General features: G+C 33.4%; 1 protein-coding gene across 1 annotated transcript; it reads left to right on the top strand.

The window, feature by feature from the left end:
- The first annotated feature begins 13,891 nt into the window (after positions 1 to 13,891).
- On the top strand, positions 13,892 to 16,889 carry LOC129310954 (light-harvesting complex-like protein 3 isotype 1, chloroplastic). The gene is made up of 3 exons (XM_054952855.1): positions 13,892 to 14,495; positions 15,724 to 15,861; positions 16,484 to 16,889. Exons 1-3 carry the CDS (start codon positions 14,084 to 14,086, stop codon positions 16,741 to 16,743), a joined length of 810 nt encoding a protein of 269 aa, XP_054808830.1. The 5' UTR covers positions 13,892 to 14,083; the 3' UTR covers positions 16,744 to 16,889.
- The last annotated feature ends 6,144 nt before the right edge of the window (positions 16,890 to 23,033 follow it).

Here is a 23,033-nt window from a genome sequence, read left to right as displayed (position 1 = left end):
AATGTGCTTAAACTCCCCCTTGTATGTTTTTGAAATTAAGGGGTTGAGTAGTGAAAATGTGATCTATAAGGATTTAATATGATATGGTGTATTGCACAAGTTAGTTTTGATGTTGTGCACGTGCTCAATTTGGAGTCAATGGCTATTAGCTTTTGATAAATGAATTGAACACTTGATTTTGTGAAAATTGTTGAACAGTGAAAGTTTTGAAAAGAGTGTCTAAATTTTTATTGAGTAATAATTTGATTATGAAATCAAAGCCATTAGTTAGAACTCAAAAAGATCTTTTCATAGACACCCAGTTTACGTCAATCAGACATTGAAAGGAGAATTGGGGTGCATCAAAAGTTGCCCTAAAGCTATCAAGTTAACGGTAAAATTTAATGTCAAAGTTCATGCAAGTGTGCCACAGTGCATGGTGCCACGAGCTACGGCACATGGCACAGAGGCGAACACATTATAGCTTATGTTCGATGAGTTGGAATGCAGGCCTTAAAATTTTATAGAATTATTTGTTTTCAATTTCCTTAGTAAATGCACTCATGTTTGAAATGATCCCATACTTCTGCATATATTTGTGAATTCTGATTTGTTTATTTGGAAGACTTTGAATATGGTTTTGGTTTTTTGTAAACTTGGAATCTTAACTTTTTCACCCATTAGTAATTTGGTATTATGTTAACTATCTTAATTCAATCTCCTTATTACTTAAGATTTAGAGTTAATTATGGGTTAGAAGAAAGAGGATATTACAGAAGATGACCTCTTAGCTTGAAGCTCAAAGAAGATCAAGAATGCTGAAAATGACAAAAGTTTGAATATCCTCTAAGGACATTGGTTAGAACTAGGTTCTAAAGAACAAGATAAAGCTCCTATAAAACCAACATTTGTTGTGAAGCTTAAAGGTATTGGTAAGGATTGTGACTTATCGAAAGATGAACCATAAAAAGATGATGATAAGATGTCTGATGAGCAAAATGGTATTGGATCATATGTTTTGATGATTACAAAACCAAGAGAAGAGGTATTTATTATGTGTCCAGATATAAAGAATTATGGATGAAGACAAAACCTCAAGAGCATGAAGAATTAAAAGAAGATGAAGAACTTTAGAATAAGTCATTTAAATTCTCTTAGATTCAATGTAAAAACTTTAAGAGTTTAATCACTTTTCATAATCATTAAAATGAATGAATCACATATCTCATTTATATACATTAAGATTCATCTAAGTATATTCAAGCTTGCAAGTGATATCTTTCTAGCTTGTTAAAAATCATTGTGGCTGATTTTAGTGTGGATTATAGAATCACACGTGATTTCGCTTTGGCGCTCATGAGAATTAGCATGTTAGGCACACTGACTGATAGATCACGCAAGATTCAGGAAGTAATTCATGGGTAATTTGTCACTTATATTATATGACGTCTTAATCTTTTCTTTTGTATGCAAAATCAAGGATGATAATCACTGGTATCCACACAAGTTTGAGCAATTATGTTTCATTACATTATGCCAAAGGCTATTTCACACGTGAGGACTGATGTTAGCCACTTGTGATTTGTCACTTATTACACAATCACATATTGCTATATTAAGTCTTAAGTTATCTCAAGCTGATTTTACTTTATGCAGATATATGATCTATGATTCATATATTCATATCTCTTGATCATACATATTCTTGCTTGAGTGCATTGCATTTCCACGGGTGAAATGTACCCGGACTAGTTTAATCCTTATTGCCTGCTATTTCACACGTGAGTAAAGATGTGATTCACGAATGATTTGTCCTTTCAAATAGACTAAGTCTAGAGATGGTTAGTTCATGCATGATAGCTTTCTACTTCTACACGAGTTTTATTCATAAGAATTAGTTTTGACATTCTGCTAGCCATTTCACGGGTAAGAGCAAAGAGGTTCCACGCAAGTTCTGTCACACAGATCTGAGATTCACCTTCTGTAAGCTATTTCATGTGTGAGAGCATAGTGGTTTCATGCAAGATATGTCACATAAAACTGGTGTTGGCCTTTTGTAAGCTAAACCACGCGTGAGAGCTGAAGGTTCACATGCAAGTTCTTGCACACAAAACTAAGTACATATTCACAGATGTAAAACCATGAGTGAGAGATCATGAGGTTCACACTTGATTTATCACATACACATACTTAGAACAAGTTGAGAGCAATTTCATGTGCGATTCAGCAAGTCATTTGTAAAAAATTGCACCAACGGATAAAAATACTGTTTCAATAATCTTTCAACTACCAAAACTATATATGTGATATAATTCATGTCTGAAGAAGAACTTTTGATTCTTGAGCAAACTTATGTTTATCTAAACATTCAAATTGTGCTTTAACATCTTGTATTCATTCATTATTTTTGAAAAGAATTGTGAAAAAGCTCTCATAAGTTTATAAGTTTTTAACTATAATTTCATCTACTTTTTTGGAGAGTTTTCTATGAAAGTTTTTCTTCTTCATTGGAAATCTTGAAAAGGTATTTTTTTCAAGTGTTTGTAATAATTTGTTAGATTGTAATAAGGCTTGTTGATTGATTCAAGACAAGTTAAGTCTTGTGAGTTATATTGTGGTGGTAAGTATCTATTAAAGCTGATGAATTTAGTTAAAAATCTCAAGTATGATCTTGAAAGCTAGACATAGGCCAAGTTTGGGACTGAACCAGTATAAACCTTGTGTGTCTCATTTTACTCCTTCATACTAAATCATTTCACTTTTTTAAATTTTCAAAAGTTTTTAAGTGTTACCCAATTCACCCCTTTTTGGATGTCAGCCTATCTTACAAATAGGACAAATACATTTGATATTAACAAGATAGATTTTGACATTGTAGAGGACCTTAAACCTAACTTCTTAACTTTTATTTTCTCCTTAAGGGTTAAGAAAAGACTTTATAGAGCATGGAAGAAGGCAGTGATAGTCAAGCTTCTGGATAAGCCTATTGGTTTCAAGACTCTGGAAACAAGACGCCAAGCACTATGGGCAAAGAAGGGGGTAATTGGACTCATCAATATTGTCCATGGTTATTTTGTTATCAAATTTTCAAACAAGGAAGACTACTTCAATGCTCTTACAGGAGGTTTATGGATGATCTATGACCACAACATTATAATCAAACTATAAGAGCCAAGATTTAATCCACAGAATGCCATCATTGATAAGGTGGCTTATTGGGTATGTGTGCCTAAGGTTTTCCTTAAGTACTATGACAATGAAGCTCTCACTCTCATAGGAAACAGAATTGGGCAAACAATCAAAGTGGACATACACACATCCTGCCAACTTAGGGGTCACTTTACAAGAATATGTGTTTTAGTCAATCTTGGTAAACAATTAATGTCTGGGTTTCACTTGGATAGGATAGATTATTATTTAGAATATGAAGGCCTATATTTATTATGCATTAATTATAGGATTTATGATCATAGAGTGAAATTTTTCCCTTCAAAACAACACCATGTTCACAATCAAGATAAAATAGAGCATACAAAAGAGGCATGAGATCTAACGATCAAAAAGCCAAAAGATGATATCGTAGTACTAGAGCAGTGGTTTGCCATCCAGAAGTAATAAAGGTTAAGAGAAGGAAAGGTAAAGTTACTGCACCTCCTTACCAGGATCCCTTTAGTTCTCGCTTTAGTGTGCTGGCTAGAGGTGAGGTGTATGAGGAGGAAGCTAATAGTACAGTACAACTCACACAAACATATACTGACATGGAGGGCCCATGATACAATAATAAATATAAGAAAGGAAAAAATAGATAAAGTTAAGAGTATTGAGGAGTATATTGATTAAGCTATTGTAGCGGACTAGACAAAGTGGTATAACAGATGTCATCCTAGTAAGAGCAATACAAGAGTCTGTAATAGCTACGAAAGTCTGCATAAAACATGGTCTCACAATAAAAGGTGCAAAATGGGAACGAGAAGCAAATGCTCTCAAAGCGTCGTATAGAGAAAAAGACAAGAGAAATAGTTAGAGAGCATGCTAAAAGCAACAAAATGCTTATGATAACCTAAGAAGAAAGTGATAATGCCGTTATTAAAAATAATAAATAATAATGGGGACCACCCAAAGTCAAACACTGATGATATGGTCATCTGCCCGTAAATTGATAAGCTTGGAGATAATTTGAAAGAGGATTTTGACCCTGGAGAAAGGCATGGGCCATCTTTCGGGAGCCTATTACCAAGTAAACTTTCTAATAAGTCTATGGTAGTCCACTCATATCTATTTTTGTTCCCATGATTAATAATCTATGTTATTGGAATTCTAAAGGGTTATGTTCTAATAGGCTCATTAGAAATTTAAAGACTGTCATTCCTAGGCCAAGGCCCAATCTTTTGATTCTCTCTGATACATGATGTGAAGATTATTCTCATCTTTAAAACCTTCTTTCTCTTAGCTGTGACTCTTTTTGAATCATCCCTAATATTAGACAATTTAAGGATTGGTAGAAATTTAAAATAGTTAATCATATTTAAATCCAAGTTTTAGCAGATGATCACCAATTTTTTCACTTTCATTGTACTTTAAATAGAATGCCATCCTTTCTCATGATGGCTATCTGTGCTCTTCCTTACTCTGGGCTTAAAGAAGAAGTATGGAGGAAGCTCTCACAAATATCAATGGAATTACTAAACCTTAGATCGTGTTTAGAGATTTTAGTGATATTACAGACTTATCAGAATGAATTGGTGGCAAATTTGGTAATGTGCATCACTGCATTGGTTTTAAGATAGGATAAATGACTATAATTTACTAGATTTAGGTTCTTGAAATCAAGATTCACTAGAAAGGTCCTCGACTGCTTCAATGCTCCTACCTTTTTGAATAACTTGATTGAGCTTTGGGTAATGAATCATTTCTATCCCTTTCTCCTAATTGTATAGTTAAGGCGATGACTAGAATCTCCTTCTTTAATCACAATCCTTTATCCATTTTACTACTTCATAAGTATAATTCAATGGGTAATTCTAAACCTTTTTTCTTTGAGGCCATGTGGTTATCTTATGAAAATGTTAAGGTTTTCTTAAATGAACAGTGGAATATAGCTAATGATTTGAAAATAAATTTGATTAGTTTTTGCAATGCTGTCCAAATTTAGAATAAAGAAACTCTTAGAATGGTTGAGAGAAGGAAGAAAAACATCTTTGCCAGGTTAAATGATATCTAAAACTCTACTATTTCCTATATTCTAAGTTTCTATGTAATCTGGAATTATCGCTGCAGCAAGAGTTGGAAGAGATTCTCAAATTAGAAGAAGCAAAATGGTTTCAAAAAGCCTGAATTGAGTGGATTAATAGTGGTGATAGAAATACTAGATCATTTAAAAGCCACAGTAAGAAGAAGAAGAAATATAGTTCTAGCTTTAAAAGATGACTCAATTAGAATTATTGAAGATGAAATAGAACTTCAAGCAATGGTTTCTCAATATTTCAAAGACCTTTTCAGTCTAACAAATACAGGTAGGACTTGGATACATACAAATACCTCATTCCCTACTCTAGATAAGGATTTTTTTTACTAATTTGGCCACTATCTCATCTCAAGAGGAAATTACGAAAGATGTATTTTCAATGCGCCCCTATAAAGTGCCAGTTGTGATAGCTTCTCTCCAATCTTTTTCAAAGCTAATTGGGAGATAATGAAAGATTTCTTCAAAGGTATTGCTTCTATGGAAGAAGCAAACACGACTCTCATTTCGTTAATCCCTAAAAAAGACAAACTGGATGTGGTAAGTCACTCCCTGCCAATCTCCCTATGTTCTATTCATTATAAGTGCATCATAAAGATACTGAATTAGAGACTGAAAATATGCTTGGATAAGATTATCTCTCCATTTCAAGTTAGTTTCATTTATGGTGCCATATTTAGGATAACATAATAATTGAGCAAGAAATTATGCATATCATGAAGAAAGCTAAAAGGCAGAAAGGCTTCATAGTAATAAAGATTGATCTTGAAAAGGTATATGATAGAATCAAGTGGGATTTTCTTAAGCAAGTTTTAATAGAGGTAGGTGTGAGCCATGAATTTATTTCTTTTATTATGAAATACATGTTTACTATGTCTTATAATGTATTATGGAATAGGTCTCAGATTGAATTTTTCTCCTCTCAAGGAGATCTTTGTCAAGGAGACCCAATCTCACCTTTTTTATTTGTTTATGCATAGATAGACTTCTCATCTTGTTAGTAATACAGTGGAATTGGGGCAATGGGTCCCTATCCATATCACCAAATAAGGGCCCTCAATCTCATACCTTATGTTATTTGACAACCTCCTTCTATTTGTGGAGGCTATAGAAAAACAAGCATTTGTGATGATAAATTGCCTTAATGCCTTTTGCCCTACTTCAGGGAAGAAAATAAATAAATCAAAATCAACCCTCTTCTTTTCCAAGAATGTATATCTTGAGCTAGGGGAAAAATCAAGAGAATTGTTAGGATTAAGATTACAACTGAAATTTATAGATACCTCGACTTCCTATTAACTAAAGATAGAATATCTACAAATAAATTTTGTTACATTATTGATAAAGTTAAAAGTAAGCTGGCAGGTTGGAAATCAAATTTCCTCTCTACGATAGGCAGAATGGCTTTGATAAAATTAGTTTTAAGTGTAGTTCCTTTATTCCCTATGCAAGTTGCTAAGGTTCCTACAACTATTTGTAATAAAATAGAAAAGCTCTAAAGAGACTTTATTTAGGGAAGTTCCAATTCCAAAGGATACCACCCTATTAATTAAGGTAAAGTTACTTTACTAAAAGCCTATGTGGGACTTGGATTTAAAAAATTCTCCTTGCTTAATAAGGCTTTTGGCATGAAACTTGCTTGGATTTTGATTACAGGTAATAAGGGTCTGTGGGCTAATGTGTTATAAAAGAAGTATATGTACAAATCAGATGAGGATTTATTAAATACTAAAAATGGAGATTCTTAACTTTGGAAGTTCATCTGTTGGCATAAAGATAATGTAAAAGAAGGAACTAAATGATAGCTAAGGAATGGTGAATTAATCAATTTTTTTTGAAGATATTTGGTTATATCTTGATTAGAGAATCCACGAGATGGTGCTGAGACTTCTTTCAGAGGTGGAGAAGGGCTTTAAAGTTACTAATTGGACATAGTTTGGTGCTTGGGATTTTTCTCATATTATCTTTGATTGTCTCAAGTAAGGTTCTCTTTAAACTCATCTTGGTTTTGCCTCTATCCAAATCTACTATTTTGCGATGTGATGCTATGGAATGGGACTAGGGATAATTCTTTTACCATAAAAAGTGCCTACCTTTTGATTGAAAAGCCTCCAGCAAATTCATTGGATTATTATTCAAGATCATATAATGGAAGGCAGTGCAAAGTGTAATATTCTCACTCTACTAAACACAATTAACCAATATAGTTCATGACGATTAAAGACTTAACTCAAAAAGGTAATTACCAAGCTTTAGTTCTAATTCAAGAGATGCTAAGTTTTCTAAATAAAAATGAGCTTAAATCAATAAAAATCCTTTGTATTAGAGTAAAAATAAGTTATGAAAGTATGGGATACCTCAAAGGAGTGAAAGAAATTGAAAACAAGTGAAAATTGACTCTTATAATATGTGATAGAGAAGTGCGCCATGGCTTGCGCATGTTACACCACGGCTTGTTGCTTTACGTGCCATGCGCTGTGGCTCAAGCACCATGCGTGCAGTGTGTTGCATGAAAATTCAACTGATTCTACTATTATTTAACAGCAAAATTGGGGAATTTTTGACAGGCTCAGATTCTCCATTTAACATTTGAATGATGTAATCTAGGTGTCTATGGAAAGCTCTTTACATGAACTAACTAATGGCATGAGTTTCACTTCCAAAAAAAGTCACATCAAGAAGTTGGACACCCAAACACATTTTAACCACTTTTCACAACTTTGACACAAAATGGGTGTTCAAAACCCTCAATAAGTGCCAAAAGCTTTTTCTAACACCTGAATCATGTCCATTGGACTTGAAACTACCAGTACAACACGTCACAAGCACTAAAATAATAGTATAACAAAATTCACTCCTCAACCCCATTTTATCAAAAATAGAAAGGGAGGTAAATTGTCATTGCATTTCACCCAAATCATTCAAAACATGTTTAAATCTTCATTTCTATACTTACACCAGTATTTGGCCCTATAAACATATATATCTCAATATAAACAAATACTCAGGGTCTAAAATATAAATCAGACATTTACAACAATAAAATAATGCAAGTGAGATGGCATGCAATCTAGAATTAGTAAATGTAGACTATTACACAATATAAACTAAGCTAAAGGCATACAAAAAAGAATATGGTAATTCTTAACCTCTTGAGCCTTCTCCCTTTCTGCACCAGAGCTAGAGCCTGAAAAGTGTTAAATGAAAGGAGTGAGTCTAGCCATTCAGTAATCGAGGTAAAGCCCACCCTATACAGTTATATATCAATTATAAAACAAGCACATGCATAAGAAATCAAGTAAGTAAAACATGCTCATACATATCACAACTTGTCATTTATCATTTAATAACTTCTTTAACTTACATATACTAGGTGCATTGTCACCATATTCTCAAATATGTGACCTTGACCTATTATTCACATGACTAACCATAATTTAACACGTGTGACACATCATATATATTTACTTAGACAATGATCAACCAACCTTATATCCTCCTTATTTCCTTAGACTGAAACCGTGGACTATAACACTGAATAGGGCTTCGTTCGTGTAACTGGACTACCCAAGCTCACCAATCGTGATGTGTGACCCGATCAAAGATCACATGACTCATTCTCGAACCACAGCTTCCCCCATTCTCGAATTCCTGAAGTGTCTCATACCCTCAACTATTATCCTCATTGAACTAGTAGAGATAGCTAGGTCTTAGTCCCTCGACAAACTATGGAGATAGTTCCTCAACAAACTATGGGATAAAGTTATATCCCCGTGCACCAGAGGGTAGCCTAAATATCATATGAATTTTTCTCTACTCCCAATCCTTAGGCGAACTTCCACCATTGATCATGCCATAGATAAGACTCACTCTTTTCACTTTTTCCTTTACTCATTATCAGAATTAACACATTGGGCTCACGATCAAGTGCTACCCAAATGTACATCAATTTTTTATCTTTTACTTATATCACATATACCTATTTTTCAATCACAATTGATCATCATTTTCTCAACATTATTCTCACTTATCTCAAAATTCACTTCTCATTTACACATAATTACCTCTACACCATATCATGTTCATTTTTCAAAAGCATAGGCATGTTCATAGTTTGAAAACCTTCTTGACTTTACATTTTACATTTCAAGCCAAAATAACATTATGCAAATTCAAATTTTCATACACTCATTGAAATTAATACATGATTTCTCATTGAAAATCAGGCCCATGTATGTAACATTCACAATTCACATTTAACAATCAATTAACATTTAACTACCCAAAGTAAAGTTCTCCCGGTTACCTCAAACTTTTAAAAAGTCAAAGGTTTACCCCTCAATCTACTAGCTTCCAAGCTTGAATTTTTCAATTCAATAGGTGACCAAGAGCCAAACACTACAATCAACCAAGTTGAATTTATCAACATTATCATCTCAAGCATTGAGCCTCAGTTTCCACTTCTAAATTTCCCAACATTCACTCCACAAGAATTTAAGCCTGTCCCTTAGGTTTAATTATTACCTTTAGTCCCTAATAGTATTAATGAACCATTAAATTCCTATTAATGGCATCACAATCTTCCAACTACCCATAAAAAATGAGATTCTCGGATATTAATGGTGCCCGACAACCTAAGACACCAAAAATTGATTATAGTAGGTTTAGACACTCTAATCTACTCTCATTAACTTCACTTGAGTCAATAAATTTAGACCATAACTCATATGGACTAAAAATCCACTTTTACTATCAAATCCTAACTATAAACTCATAAATGTGGAAAAGATAGAGAGATTAAGGAGTGTGGTACTTATCTTGGGTGTTTGTAACCTTTAAAATACTCCTAATATCGTTTACTAGCAAACCCTAGTAGAGCATTGGCTCGTCTCTCCGTTTTTTCTTTTCTCTTCTTTCTTCTTCTATCTCATTTTTGCAACTGATATTTGTAGAAAATGACCATGTGCCATGGTGCATGGCACAGAAGGGTCTTCCCTCACATTAGAAGTGTCTGTGCATCGTAACAGATGATCTCCACGCCATGGCGTATGGCACAGCAACATCACTCTTCATTTTCTTCTCCTTTTGATGCCCGGGTGGCTCACCTTGATATCGAACCCACAATTAAGGCTAAAATATAATCAAATATGCTCATTAGACCTCCCTAGCCACATACCACCTTAACTTACTTAATTATCCTAATTAGTTTTAATAAAGCAGGCGATTAAAAATTAGGATGTTACATAAAGAATTAGAGTCTTTATTTTAATCACTTATGATGATAGACTTTCTACCAATAGTATGAGAAGTTCATAGACTAATTGTTCTCCACTTTATACATGTTGCAATTTTAAAGAGGAAGATATCTTTCATATTCTCTGAGATTATGGTTATGCTAAACAAATTTGGCGTGCATTCCTTCCCACTAAGTACTATCAGATCTTCTTCTCTCTTAAATTGAAATATTGTATGGCATGGAACCTTAAGCCACCCTTAAATTATGGGATCTATCAGAGTTGGAATCTAATTTAGGGTGTGACCATCTAGAAGTTATGGAAATGGAGGAATGGTTACACCCTCCAATAGAAATTTCATAAGCCTAATGGCCCCACAGCCGACATTCTCAATACTTAGAAATCCTTTATTCTAGATAAAGATAATACAGAAGGTAACAAGGAAGACATTGCATCATCAATGGCTGTAAGGGTGTCCTTTAAGATAGTAACAACTTTTGGATTGTTGGCTTCTTTATCTGTCTTGGTATTTGTGGCCCCTTTGAAGTAGTGGAGTAGGCAGTTTTACAAAGTCTTTGGCTAGTAGGGGATATGGGCTTTAAGAAAGTAATGATCAAATCAAATTGTCAAATCCTAATGGATCTGCTCAATGGAAACCACAATGGTTTATACATTGGAAGCCTAGTTTTCTTGGGGGATTCAAAACTTACTCGAGTACGAGTAGAATGTACATTTCAACTTCACTTCTAGGGAGCAAAATATGGCTGTGGATTTATTGGCTAAAAATGAAATTTCACACTCTTTTCTTTTTGATTTAGCCCCTTCATTTTTTAGGGACTTAATGTTGAATAGAACTAGGAGTAAGGGTTAGGCCTGGAGGCCCTGTTTAAATAAAGATTCAAGCTTTGAAAATGAATTTTTTTAAAAGTAATCGAGCTTGAGTGCTTGGCCTTGATAAGCTTTATAAAAAAAGGCTCAAGCTCGAGTGGCCCTTCAAGCTGTGTTATGTTATATTATTACTATTTCCTTTGGTGCAACACATGTTTGAAGCCAATAACCTGCTCACTTGATTTTACATACATTATATTATTATTAATTTTAATTTATTCTAAAATTAATTTAATATAATTTAATAAATATCAATGTATAGTATAAAATTTTTGATATTTTTATTTTTCTATATTATTATGTTTGTATATTTAAAAAAAAAACTATTTTTTAACCAAGATTTAAATTTTATTACTAGACTTCTAAATGTGTGTTGTTTAATTTCTAAAAAATTATGAGAATTTTAATTTTTTTTAATTTTAGAATATTTTAATTAATTTATAATGTTTAATTTTATTTTATTTTTTTATTTTTTTGAAAAGGTGCTTGCGAGCTTGGCGCTGAATCCTTCACATAAGGGCCGAGCTTGAAAAATGGATTCAAAATAAAAAATCAGACTTTAGAGCTGAAGCCCTTAAGGACTGAGCTCGTCCGTATTCTTAACTCTAGTATTGAAAGATAATTTGAGATCCGGGCCCCTATTTATGTTTGACAATTAATGTAATCTAGGATTATTCCTCCTATCTGCGGGGAAAAAAAAAGCACATATGATTCTAGAGGATATTAACAGAAATCTGCAACAAAGACCATTTTCCTTAAGTTCTTAATCAAGCCTTTTAAAATAGCACCAGATAAGAGCATCTAGAAATTATGGGCTTTTAATATAGGCAAATCATTTTCCTCAAGTTACATAAACAACCGTGCCATGTGATATCAGTAATTCAAGCTTGAAAATGTTGACGTCAGTAGTGATACATAACAAATGAATTCACTTAATCATATAGTATACATGGTGGTACCAAAATGACCTGGTTTAACAAGAATCTAAACATATTTGCGGGCCTTCCTTTAACATCTCATGCCTTAGAGTTGAAATGGTCCTTGAAATAGAGAAAGGTGAGGACAGACTAAATCACAATCACCGTATGTAAAAGTTCATACTTGTTTATCTTAAATAACTTCTAAGCGCAAGTCAGTCCATATCTGTGTAACAAATTTCAGCAAATTCTGGATCATCATTAGGACATGACAAGGCATAGCAGCAAGGTCAGGCAAACACATACTTGATTAGAGTTAAAAGGTAATTTCGTAGCATCACTCCTTTATTGTACCTTGATGGATACTAAATCCTATCTTCCTTTAGGCCATATGTAAATTAGACTAAAAGCATCCTTCCTACCAATTAGGACAAGGAAAAAAAAAAAATCAGAAAATCCAGTTAAACCAACAAAATCACGAACTATACATTTGCAATCTTCAACTCAAGATAAAAAGCTGCAGCAGAAGACAACGAAGAACTGGAGCTGTTAAATTCTTGTCCAAGTTATACACTAGAGCTACACAAAAAATAAGATGGTATTAGACTTCACCCTAACTCAAAATCCAGTTTCTTTCATAAAAAGGATTGGGTTAGCAACTTGTAGTCCGGTTTTGTTCAATGATAATTCGAAGATTAATAGAATCGAATTTGGTCCATACAATTAAGAAACTAGTTTTATCAGTCCAGTACTTGCTTAGCTTTTTTTTTTACCCCTTTTTTTTTTCTATGAAAGGCAATAATCCATTGCAATCTAATAAACTCAATTAACATAATAAAAATACTTATAATAATAATAATAATAATAATAATAATAATAATAAATCTATAATAATTTTTAACAATGAAATAAATATTTCTGTTATAGTTCAAATGATTTAAATTTATAACTTTAACAAAAATAACACTCAACAAACTTCAATAACACTACATTACAATAATAATTTAAAAACAAAGTCAACAAATCTTCATACAATCATCTCTTTAGTATCAATTATACTTGAAGCATTTGTTAAAAATAAATTAATTATAATTATAATAAATAAATTAATAGGATTAGATTAGATCAAGTGGTCTAAATGCTTAGTTTCTTATCCAGTTCAATCTGAAGAAGTAATTTGGTCTTTTCAATATTTTTAATCCTGAAGGACTAATGTCTATATGAATCAAATAAGATTAAGACCATCTCAATTGGATTAGATCATACAGGATTGAAGGATTTTGCATATTCCTGTTATACAGAAAGCCAAGTGCTAATTGCCTAGCATAAAAAAAAACAAAAAACAAAAACAAACAAAGCCAGACCTCTTTTCGAAATACGTCTTCCATGGACGATTAAATTTCTGGTTAAGTTCCTTTTTCTAGTAACTTTTCCGATTTTTATTTATTGTAATTCAATTTTAACTTTTATTTTGCAAAGAGTGATCACTCACGGTCACATGCTCACTCCCTAGCCAGTAACTGCTGCTCCATTCCCTTCCAAAATGGGCGTACTCGCCAATGATCTTCCTGGCCAATAGTAGCCAGTGTCTCTTTTTGTTTTCGGATGATTGGATGAGAAATCGTTTCAAGCCAATAAAACGCTACAGGAAAGTTGCGAAGCTCCCTCGCAGAGATTGTAGCCTGTCACTGTCCACTCCACTTTTTTCAATATTTTCATCGCATCCTATCATGAAATAGGATTCTATAGCTACCCACAACACCATCCTCATTTCGCAAACTCGCTTTTCCACTTTCTGAAATCACAAGCAGAAGCTCACAACAATGGCCTCCTTTTCTACCCCTACTCATCTTTCCACCACTTCTTCTTCCTCATATGCCAAACCCCATCTTATCCGTAAGCCTTTTACTGCCTCTCTCAAACCTAAAAACTCTCTCTTTTTACTCTCTACTTTGAAAGCTTCGGCTGACAATGGGGTCGGAACTTCAGCTGCCACCCAAGTGGAACCGCCTCCTCCGCCGCAGCAGACGGCCTCCGAGCCTCCTTCTCCTCCGCCGGCGTCTGAGAACCTTGAGGGCTCTGTGGGAACCAATGGATCCGTTGCTGCGGTGGCCGAAGAAGCAAAGGTGGTCGCTAGTTTGAACTTCAAGGATGACAGATGGGTTAATGGGACATGGGATTTGAAGAAGTTTCAGAAAAATGGTAGTACTGATTGGGATGCTGTTATTGATGCTGGTGAGCTTATGAGATTTGCTTTTTCTCGCTAAGTTATTGTGCTTAGTGTGTTGATTAGACATACGTTGTTAAATGATTAGTTTGAATTGATTGAATACACATTTTGGTTTCAATGGGGTTTTGTTCATATTTGAAGTTTGTAGTGATAATACTTGAAAAAACTATCCATTTGATTAGCTTGAATCTTGGATGACAAAGTAGATATATTTTCTCGGGATCTCTGAACTCAGGTTATGCTTTAGGTTCATCTTCTTTTGCAAATATGCCAATTCATATGCTTCTCAAGCTTCAAGTTGATGAATTTGATGCCATTTTCTCTGTTGCCCGTTCCTATTACGAGGTCCTGAGACATTCTTTATGAACCCAGAAAAAATGATGAAGAAAATGGAAGAAGAAAAGGATTTGGGGCTTTTGGGTGATTCTCTCGTGCGCGAGTCAGATGTAGTGATACCGTCTATAGAAGTTTACAAAATTTTGTGATCAATTTAGAAATTTACAAATTGAACACACTAAAAAAACAGAGAGAAATAGAGAGAGGAGTGAATGAGGATAAAGAAGATAAGCAGATCTCATGTACAATTTCACTCTATGCTGTCATTATTTCGTTGAATGTGCTTGATTGCATGACATTAGATGATCCAATTTGTATCTGTTTCTAGTCTCAAATCTCGGAGATATTTAATGAAGAAAATTGATTGATTGATTGCTATAACTTGTGTCAAGAATTCCCCTGAGAACAAAGTAAGCCTTTTAAAAAAGTCCCAAGATGTAGCCTCTTTCACTAAGTAAATAAGAATAAGTTTGTTCACAGATTAAGAAGATTTGGAGCAAGGACTTGACTTATGTGTCATTAATTATTTCTCGTTTCTTTTTAGACAAATTCTGAACGTCTTGCTGGATTGGTCAAGGTGATTTGTGTTAATTACCCAGTTAGTTGGTGACCCTAAAATCTATATAAGGGATCTCGCGTTGTATTAGAAGTGAGGCATTTATTGAAGTGTTGCTCCCTTATTGTCTCACCCCATAGGTTTGGGGGTTTGGTTCGATGCTCTTAAGGAAAGGGTTATGTTGTTTTCTTTGTAAATCACCTTGGAAGGATTTGTCATTCTCATTGTCATTTGTTGGGTTGATTAATGAAGATTTTTATCATTTTGTGGTTAATGTTCCTTTTCCTTTAATATCTTAACACGGCCTAATCTAAAGTATTTGCTTTGCTCTTTGTTTACAGAGGCTAGGAGAAGAAAATGGCTTGAGGCTAACCCAGAATCATCCAGCAACGAAGATCCTGTAGTTTTTGACACCTCCATTATACCTTGGTGGGCATGGATGAAGAGGTTCCATCTTCCAGAAGCTGAACGGCTTAACGGTTTGTTCTTATTTGTTTTCTGAAGTGAAACTAAAATGAGGGAAAACCCCCCCTCCCCCGACACAACTACATGTTCCTGTATTTTGATTGGGTTTTGTTTTTTATCCCTATGGGTTATTTCATTGCTTCCAGTCCCTTTACTTTGATCAGTCTATAATGTTAGTTCCTATGATTTTAAAAACGCACATAAAAGCCATGAGGAGATAATTTTGTTAAAAAAAATGTAAACGGAAATAAATTGACTAGGCATAATTAAAAATGAAAGGTAAATAATAAAAAAGCTTTTTTTATATTTGGTTCAAACAGAATGTGAGAGATGAAAGCGAGTTTAAGCACACATCAGCAAAGGGGTTAACAAAGTTAAGCACATGCCAGTAAAATTATCTTTGTCAATGTCAGCTCATGGTCCTTATGGACATTTTTAAAACTATAAAAACTGACGTTCCAGACAGATCAAACTAAAAGGATGGGTAACAGTGAAATAAAATTATAGGATTAAAAACAAAATGCAATCAAAGGTCCCTATTGTTGTATTTTTCCAAAAAAAAAAAGCAAAAAAATAGAGAAAGGGTTTTGCTTCAAAATGTTATAAACATTGAATTCTGTTGTGATCATGTTGCAGGCCGAGCTGCAATGATAGGATTTTTTATGGCGTATGCGGTTGATAGCTTGACGGGGTTAGGCATAGTAGATCAAACGAACAACTTCTTCTGCAAAACTCTTCTGTTTATAGCAGTGGTGGGAGTGCTCGTGATCAGAAAGAACGAGGACCTTGAGAACATCAAGAAGCTTTTGGAAGAGGTCACATTCTATGACAAGCAATGGCAAGCAACCTGGGAAGATAAGGATGATGAGAACTCAAGCAGCTCCAGAAAAGAGTAATGGAATTGCTATATTCTGTAACTGTATCTTAATAGCAGTATTATTATGTTGCTGGTGCAAAACCATGACAGAACATCAGAACATGTTTTAGCCATATAATATAATCTTATACTATAATCCGTAGCCAACTTGGTCTTGTTGCCTTACGCATCTAATGTGTTGTTTGTTGAAAGTTGTTGACTGGCTCTGTTATAGTCTATGGTGATAGAACCACCATGGTTTCTCTGCTTTTTATCGTTCTGAAAGCTGGGAACCGTGAAGGCTGATACAAAGTGGAATCTGAATTCAGTGTGTTGTTGGGGCTGTTCTTTTTGGTTGTAAACCGTCCAGTTTTTGAAGTTGACAACTTTGATTAATTTGAATTGAGTTGAGTAGGGATTCTTTCAAGTAGAAGATCTGCCATCAATGCTATTGTATTACAGGATTTAAACTCAAAATTTCTGATTAAGTTGATCCAACTTTCTTATAAGTTGAACCAAGCGTTTGTTAGTTGTTGAAGCATTTTCTTATTTAAAAATTCTAGGATCAATGTTTCTGGCTTCGTTGGTGCCCAACCCAATTCATTGGTATCGTCTCTTATTTATTAGTGCAAAATCACTCCGAATAAAATAAAAGTACATGTGATTTTTTTTTTTAAATTACCAGAGCAACTAATCTTCAATATATGTGATATTCCTGACTTTTTAATTAAACGGTAAGTTTTGAGATTTTTGTCCCAATTTCTCTAAATGCAAGTATTCAAGTTGGGGGGAAAAAATGAAAGATGAAAGTAATAGAGATGAAGAGAAATTGAAGATTTATCTGCAAGGAATGAATATAATATAATTAATACTACAAAAGAACAATACTAAACATGCTATGGATGTGTCTTGAACGTTGGATGCTGTCGAACTGCAAATCTGATGTAAACCAGCAAAGAGAATTATGGGGGACCTTGACGACAATGATATAAGAAACCAGAAAGAAGGCTGAAATTTTGAAACCCAAGTGTTTGTTTTGTGTCTTTCATTCACGATAGGATGATATTTTGAGTAGTGTCTTGTCTCTTCCTTTTATAGGGTGGCATATGACAATTTTCTCTTAAGTCTTATGTACTTCCATTTTTTAGGGCATCCTTTTCATAGAGTAGGGTCAATATGATTACGATTAAATAATAAAATTTAATTAAAATATATAAAAATATATTCATACATAACACTAAAAATAGTAGTATCTAGATAAAAAAGCATTAATTTACAAATAAATGAAACATTACATCTAAAATACATATATTTCAATCATCATGTTGTTTCATGTTCACCAAAAGGATGGAAAAACATAAAATTAACCCGATCAACTTGTCCAAAACTCTTGAAGATACTGGCTAAGGATTAGTTGATCGATTTAATTCGCCAGCCTAAATTGAGTTCTAACACCATGTTTTTCACACACCTCAGTCGCCACTTTACTGTAATCTACTCCCTTTCTCAGGGAAGCATCCATTGGGTTTGGACCAAAATAAAATCTAGCTATGGAATAAAAAACTAGACGTTTTTTTTCAGACAAATACACAAAAACTAAACATAATATAAAAGATCAACAAATTTTTTTTTTCCTGTTTTCATTTATTTTTAATGTGATTATTTAATTGAGTCAGATTCATCTCCTATTGGGTAGCTCTCCCAAAGTTATTTCCCGCATTAATATAGACTCAAACTCATCATACTTAAACAATCATCACGCATTCCTTAGACTAAAATGTAATGATGGTGTTGGACCCGAGTCCAAAGATGAAATGGACTAAACTTGACAGAGAAGCCGTACACGGGTCTAATAACACCTTTTTGGGGAAAAAGAAGTGTGTGAAAGAGAGTATTCATTTAAATAGAGAATTGATGCTAGAGAGATTATTTAATAATCCATCGTTTAGAATTTATTTTTTTTTAAGTGCAAACGCAGCTCAGGAAAGCTCACATTCATCATTCTTCATCGATCACTTTCAATAATAATAAAAAAAAAAACAAGAAGAAGAAGAAGAAAAGTGAAAGAGGAGATTCCCAAGCATTTTCCACATTTGAATTAGGCTCTACAGCTCGATGGCCTTCAATCAATCATCCCACCAACGTCAGTGCCAACGTTATCCATTTTTAAAGCTTTCAATCCTTCTCAATAAAAACCTCTCCGACAATTACATACATTTCCCCAACAATCAAATAAACCTTAATATATTCTCATCACATTATAATTCATTGTTAATTAATTTACATTTTTTTAAAAAAATTTATATCTTTTCAATCATACTCTTAAATATAATAAATATAATATTTAACTTATTCAAAATATTGATGTTGATTATTCAATCAGGTAAGAGTATAATTAAAAAAATATAACACCTATTCAATATTTTATTTTTTTTATCAAGTAAAGCTTCTAAAAAATGATTTATATTGTGATTAGGAAGGATTACTACTCCATTAAAATAAAACAAAGTTAACAAAATTCATGGATATTAAAAAAATGTTAGTTATAATCTTGAAATTGAAAAAAAAAAATGAATTAAGGAGCACATTTATCTTTAAAATATGCTCGAGAAGTGCCTACTATTCTAAATTAATGAAAAAGGCACAAGGCTAAATGAAAGTAGCTGTTGCTGTAGCACAAGACGATCCAAAGGTTAGAGGCAACTCAGAAGGAGATTGAGGATATGAAGGCTGTTACATAGAATGAGCTTCGCAGATGGTGTGAACGAGAGCAGAAGAAAGCAATAGAAGCTGCATCACATATATTGGCTGAAAGCATGAAACACATATTTCATCAGAATCTCTCCCAAATATTCGACCACTTCTCATCGCTGTTGATGGAGAATCCGATGGTGTCATCGCTGCTTGGAATGCCGAAGTGGAGTCCGGCCTCCGTGGGTCCCACCAGCCTCCTTTGAGCCGTAAGATCTTCCTCATTTGCCTTTTCGCTAGCCTGAGCCTTTTCTGTTTTGTCGCCAATGGCCTTCCTCAACCCGACCCGATGCTCATCCACCATCCCCAAGTCAAGCGTGTCGCCGACTTTCCCTTTGTCTCTTCACTAATGCCTTGTTCGGCAATGATGAGAACTCTCCACTTGCAGGGTCGATGTCTCCAAGGAGGTGATGTGGGATGCCGTTTCATTCAGCCAAAGAAATCTTCTTGGTGATGATGTCGAGTACTCTGTAAACTTGCATTTTGTCTACATTGATAACTTTAGCGTAACACCATAACTTTTACTAATTAAAAGCTTAATCAAATACCATAGTAATGCAAGGGTTTAAGTAAATAAAAATAATTATTATGATATAAAGATTTAAAGTCAATTATCAAATTTATTTTAAAAAGATGCTTGATAGAAAAGAGTTAATCTATATTTTAAAGAGTTATCATAATTATAAAAATTTATCTAATAAATAAATATTTAAAACCTAACAATGGTAGGAAAAGAATAAACTAATTAAAGGGGCTCTCAAGGCTATAAAAGTTTGCCCTTATTATTTAAAACCATACATGACACTTTATCATAATGATTCAAATATTTATTTCAATAAATGTCTTGGCACTTAAAAATTCTATATATGATATAAAATTAATAACTAGAAAATAAAGATATTAAGAGAAGAAATAGAGACAAGAGAATGAGAGAATTTCTGAATTATTGTATCCTTCAATACAAATTACATGCCCTATTTATAAATATAGTTTTACATATCAAAGGTTACACAAATGATAAAAGCAAATAAAAGATAATCAACTCTCATGATAGTGGGAGTTTTATAGGAGGGCAATTAACTCTCATGATGGTGGGAGTTTCATGGGAGAAGATGAAGATGAAGAGGTGATGAAGATGGACATACACTATCCTTATAATATTCATAACAATATATAAATATTTATTCTATGTAGATTCGTTATGCAATTCCTATAAAGATTACATTGAGCAAAGATCTATCGAAGTTTACATTGATGCAAGTTGGGGTGGAACCTATTAAGATTAAAGGTCAACCTCTACCTATTGTTCATTTGTGTGGAGAAATTTGGTTACATGGAGAAGCCAAAAGCAAAGAGTTGTTTCAAGAAGTAGTATTGAATTTGAATTGAGAGCTTAGACTCAAGGAATAGCAAAGGAATTGTGGCTAAAATAAGTCTTGAATGAAATACAGGTTGAAGCAAGTTCATCATTGAAGTTTTACTATGATAATAAGGCTGCTATAAATATGGCCTTAAATCTAGCACAACATGACAAATCTAAACATGTTGAGATAGATTGACACTTCATTAGAGAAAAAGTAAAAGTAGGAATTCTATGCTTAACATATTTGTCTACAAAGTTGAAAGCAACTAATGTCTTAACTAAAGGGTTGCCTAGACCTACATTTAAAAATTGCATAAACAAGTTGGATATAATTAACATCTATGATCCAACTTGAGGAGGAGTGTGGGAATATTTGAATTTATTGTAAATATTATAGCCTGATTATTAGGGATTATGGTTGATTATTAGGAGTTATTAGCATTTATTACTTTGTCTCCCAACGTTGTGTGTATATACTGGTTGTAACACATATTTTAGAATGAATAAGAAATATATTTCTCTCAATTTCCACAAATACAAATTATGTCCCCCACCATTTCTCCCCAGATTAAAGGAACTCTCCTCTAGAGAGTAAAACAATTAACATGACACAAGAAGGCAAGATGTGAGTGGGAAACTCCAAGTAGTGCCTAAAACCATTCTAGCAAACAAGATGATGGTGGACGGCATCAAGTGAAGAGAAAACAATCCGAGCATTTAGGAGTATAACAGTTGTGGTGCGACGGACATTAACTAAGGAAAATCTAGCTAGAAAACCTATTCTCAGTGTTCCAAATAGCATTCAAGTTTAGAAAGCCTTCCCAACAAAGAAGGTACTAGTAAGGAGGATTATCAGATGAGAAAAAAACTTGCCCTTCCATAATCACAACAATTTTCACAGTAAGTGGCATAGATGGACAAGGTGGAACCTGGGTGTGATGAAACCAGGTGCTAACATTAATAGCTTTAGAAGGCACACTTGTCATTGATGAGGATTGGACAATCTAGTTCCTACTAAGCAATTCCTTTCTATTGACTACATTCTAGAACACAAGAAACAGAGTCCTTGCTCAAAAGTCACAAGAAGCCAAGAGAGAACTAAGGGAAATTTTGTAGGGTTCATTGGAGTGAACACTATAGATTGTGGTGATGAATTACCAGAAAACTGAGTTGTGAGGATTTTTCAAGAGATGAATTAGTATTGCTATATACTCTAGGAGCACAAAATTCATTCTTTACAACGCCACATATGCTAGGATTGGATAAAGATGAGTCCACAATACTAGAGCTATGATTGGGCTTCATAGCAACAACAATATCGTGTAGTTATAAAACTGAAACTTCTGTCTTTTCTGATTCATACAAGTCCTGGTATGATGCCTTCTCTTCCTTTTGTCAAAGCTGACACTCTTCCTCTATCATTTCACGGTTGTCTCTATGCCACATTACTTACCTAGCAATTGAATAGCACAGAAAAATTTGACAGCTGAGGTGATTACAAAATTCATCTAATCAATGGAGTGCATAATCTTTAAGAGTCCTATCATGTTCATCAAGGTTGGTTTGGATGCCTTGGGTGTTTGGATCAATGACAGATTTAAATAAAAAATCATAGACAAGATGTTAGGATAATAGGATAAATCCTAGTCCCAATAAATTTATTTGAAAGATAAGATAAATAACGTCATTTAAATAAAATATCCTGATTTAAAATAAAATATTGGATCCTATAAAATAATTTTAATTATGTTTTCCATCAGACACAGAATCGAAGTCAGCCAACTTTTACAGAAACTAGAAAATCTAAACTTACATCGCTCATCAAAACTACAGCAGAGCTCCAGTTGTTTTTCAATTCGTTATGCAAAACAGTTTGGTTAGGATAAATATGCATTTTAATTCTAAATAAAAAATTATAGCTTTCCAATTTTACCCAACTTTATAGTTAATAATCATATTAAATTGTTATTTAAGAATTCAAATGACAAACAATAAATAAGGGGTGAAATTGAAAAATAATAATAACTCTAACCTTGTCTTTATATTTAGGATAAAAAAATTTAAACTTCATCTTATATTAAGAATAGGAAAGAATATAAATTATTCACAAAAGTATATATTTCCTCCTTTAACTTCATACAAAGTTTTATTTTAATTTTTTAATTTTACAACGTGATTTTTTAGTCCTTTAGCTCTAATATGATTAGTTTTATTAA

The sequence above is a fragment of the Prosopis cineraria genome, unplaced genomic scaffold (genome assembly GCF_029017545.1).
Source record: "Prosopis cineraria cultivar Desert tree isolate PC_DT_omini unplaced genomic scaffold, ASM2901754v1 PC5, whole genome shotgun sequence".
Classification (NCBI taxonomy): domain Eukaryota; kingdom Viridiplantae; phylum Streptophyta; class Magnoliopsida; order Fabales; family Fabaceae; genus Prosopis; species Prosopis cineraria.
This window is presented reverse-complemented; position numbering and strand designations above follow the sequence as displayed.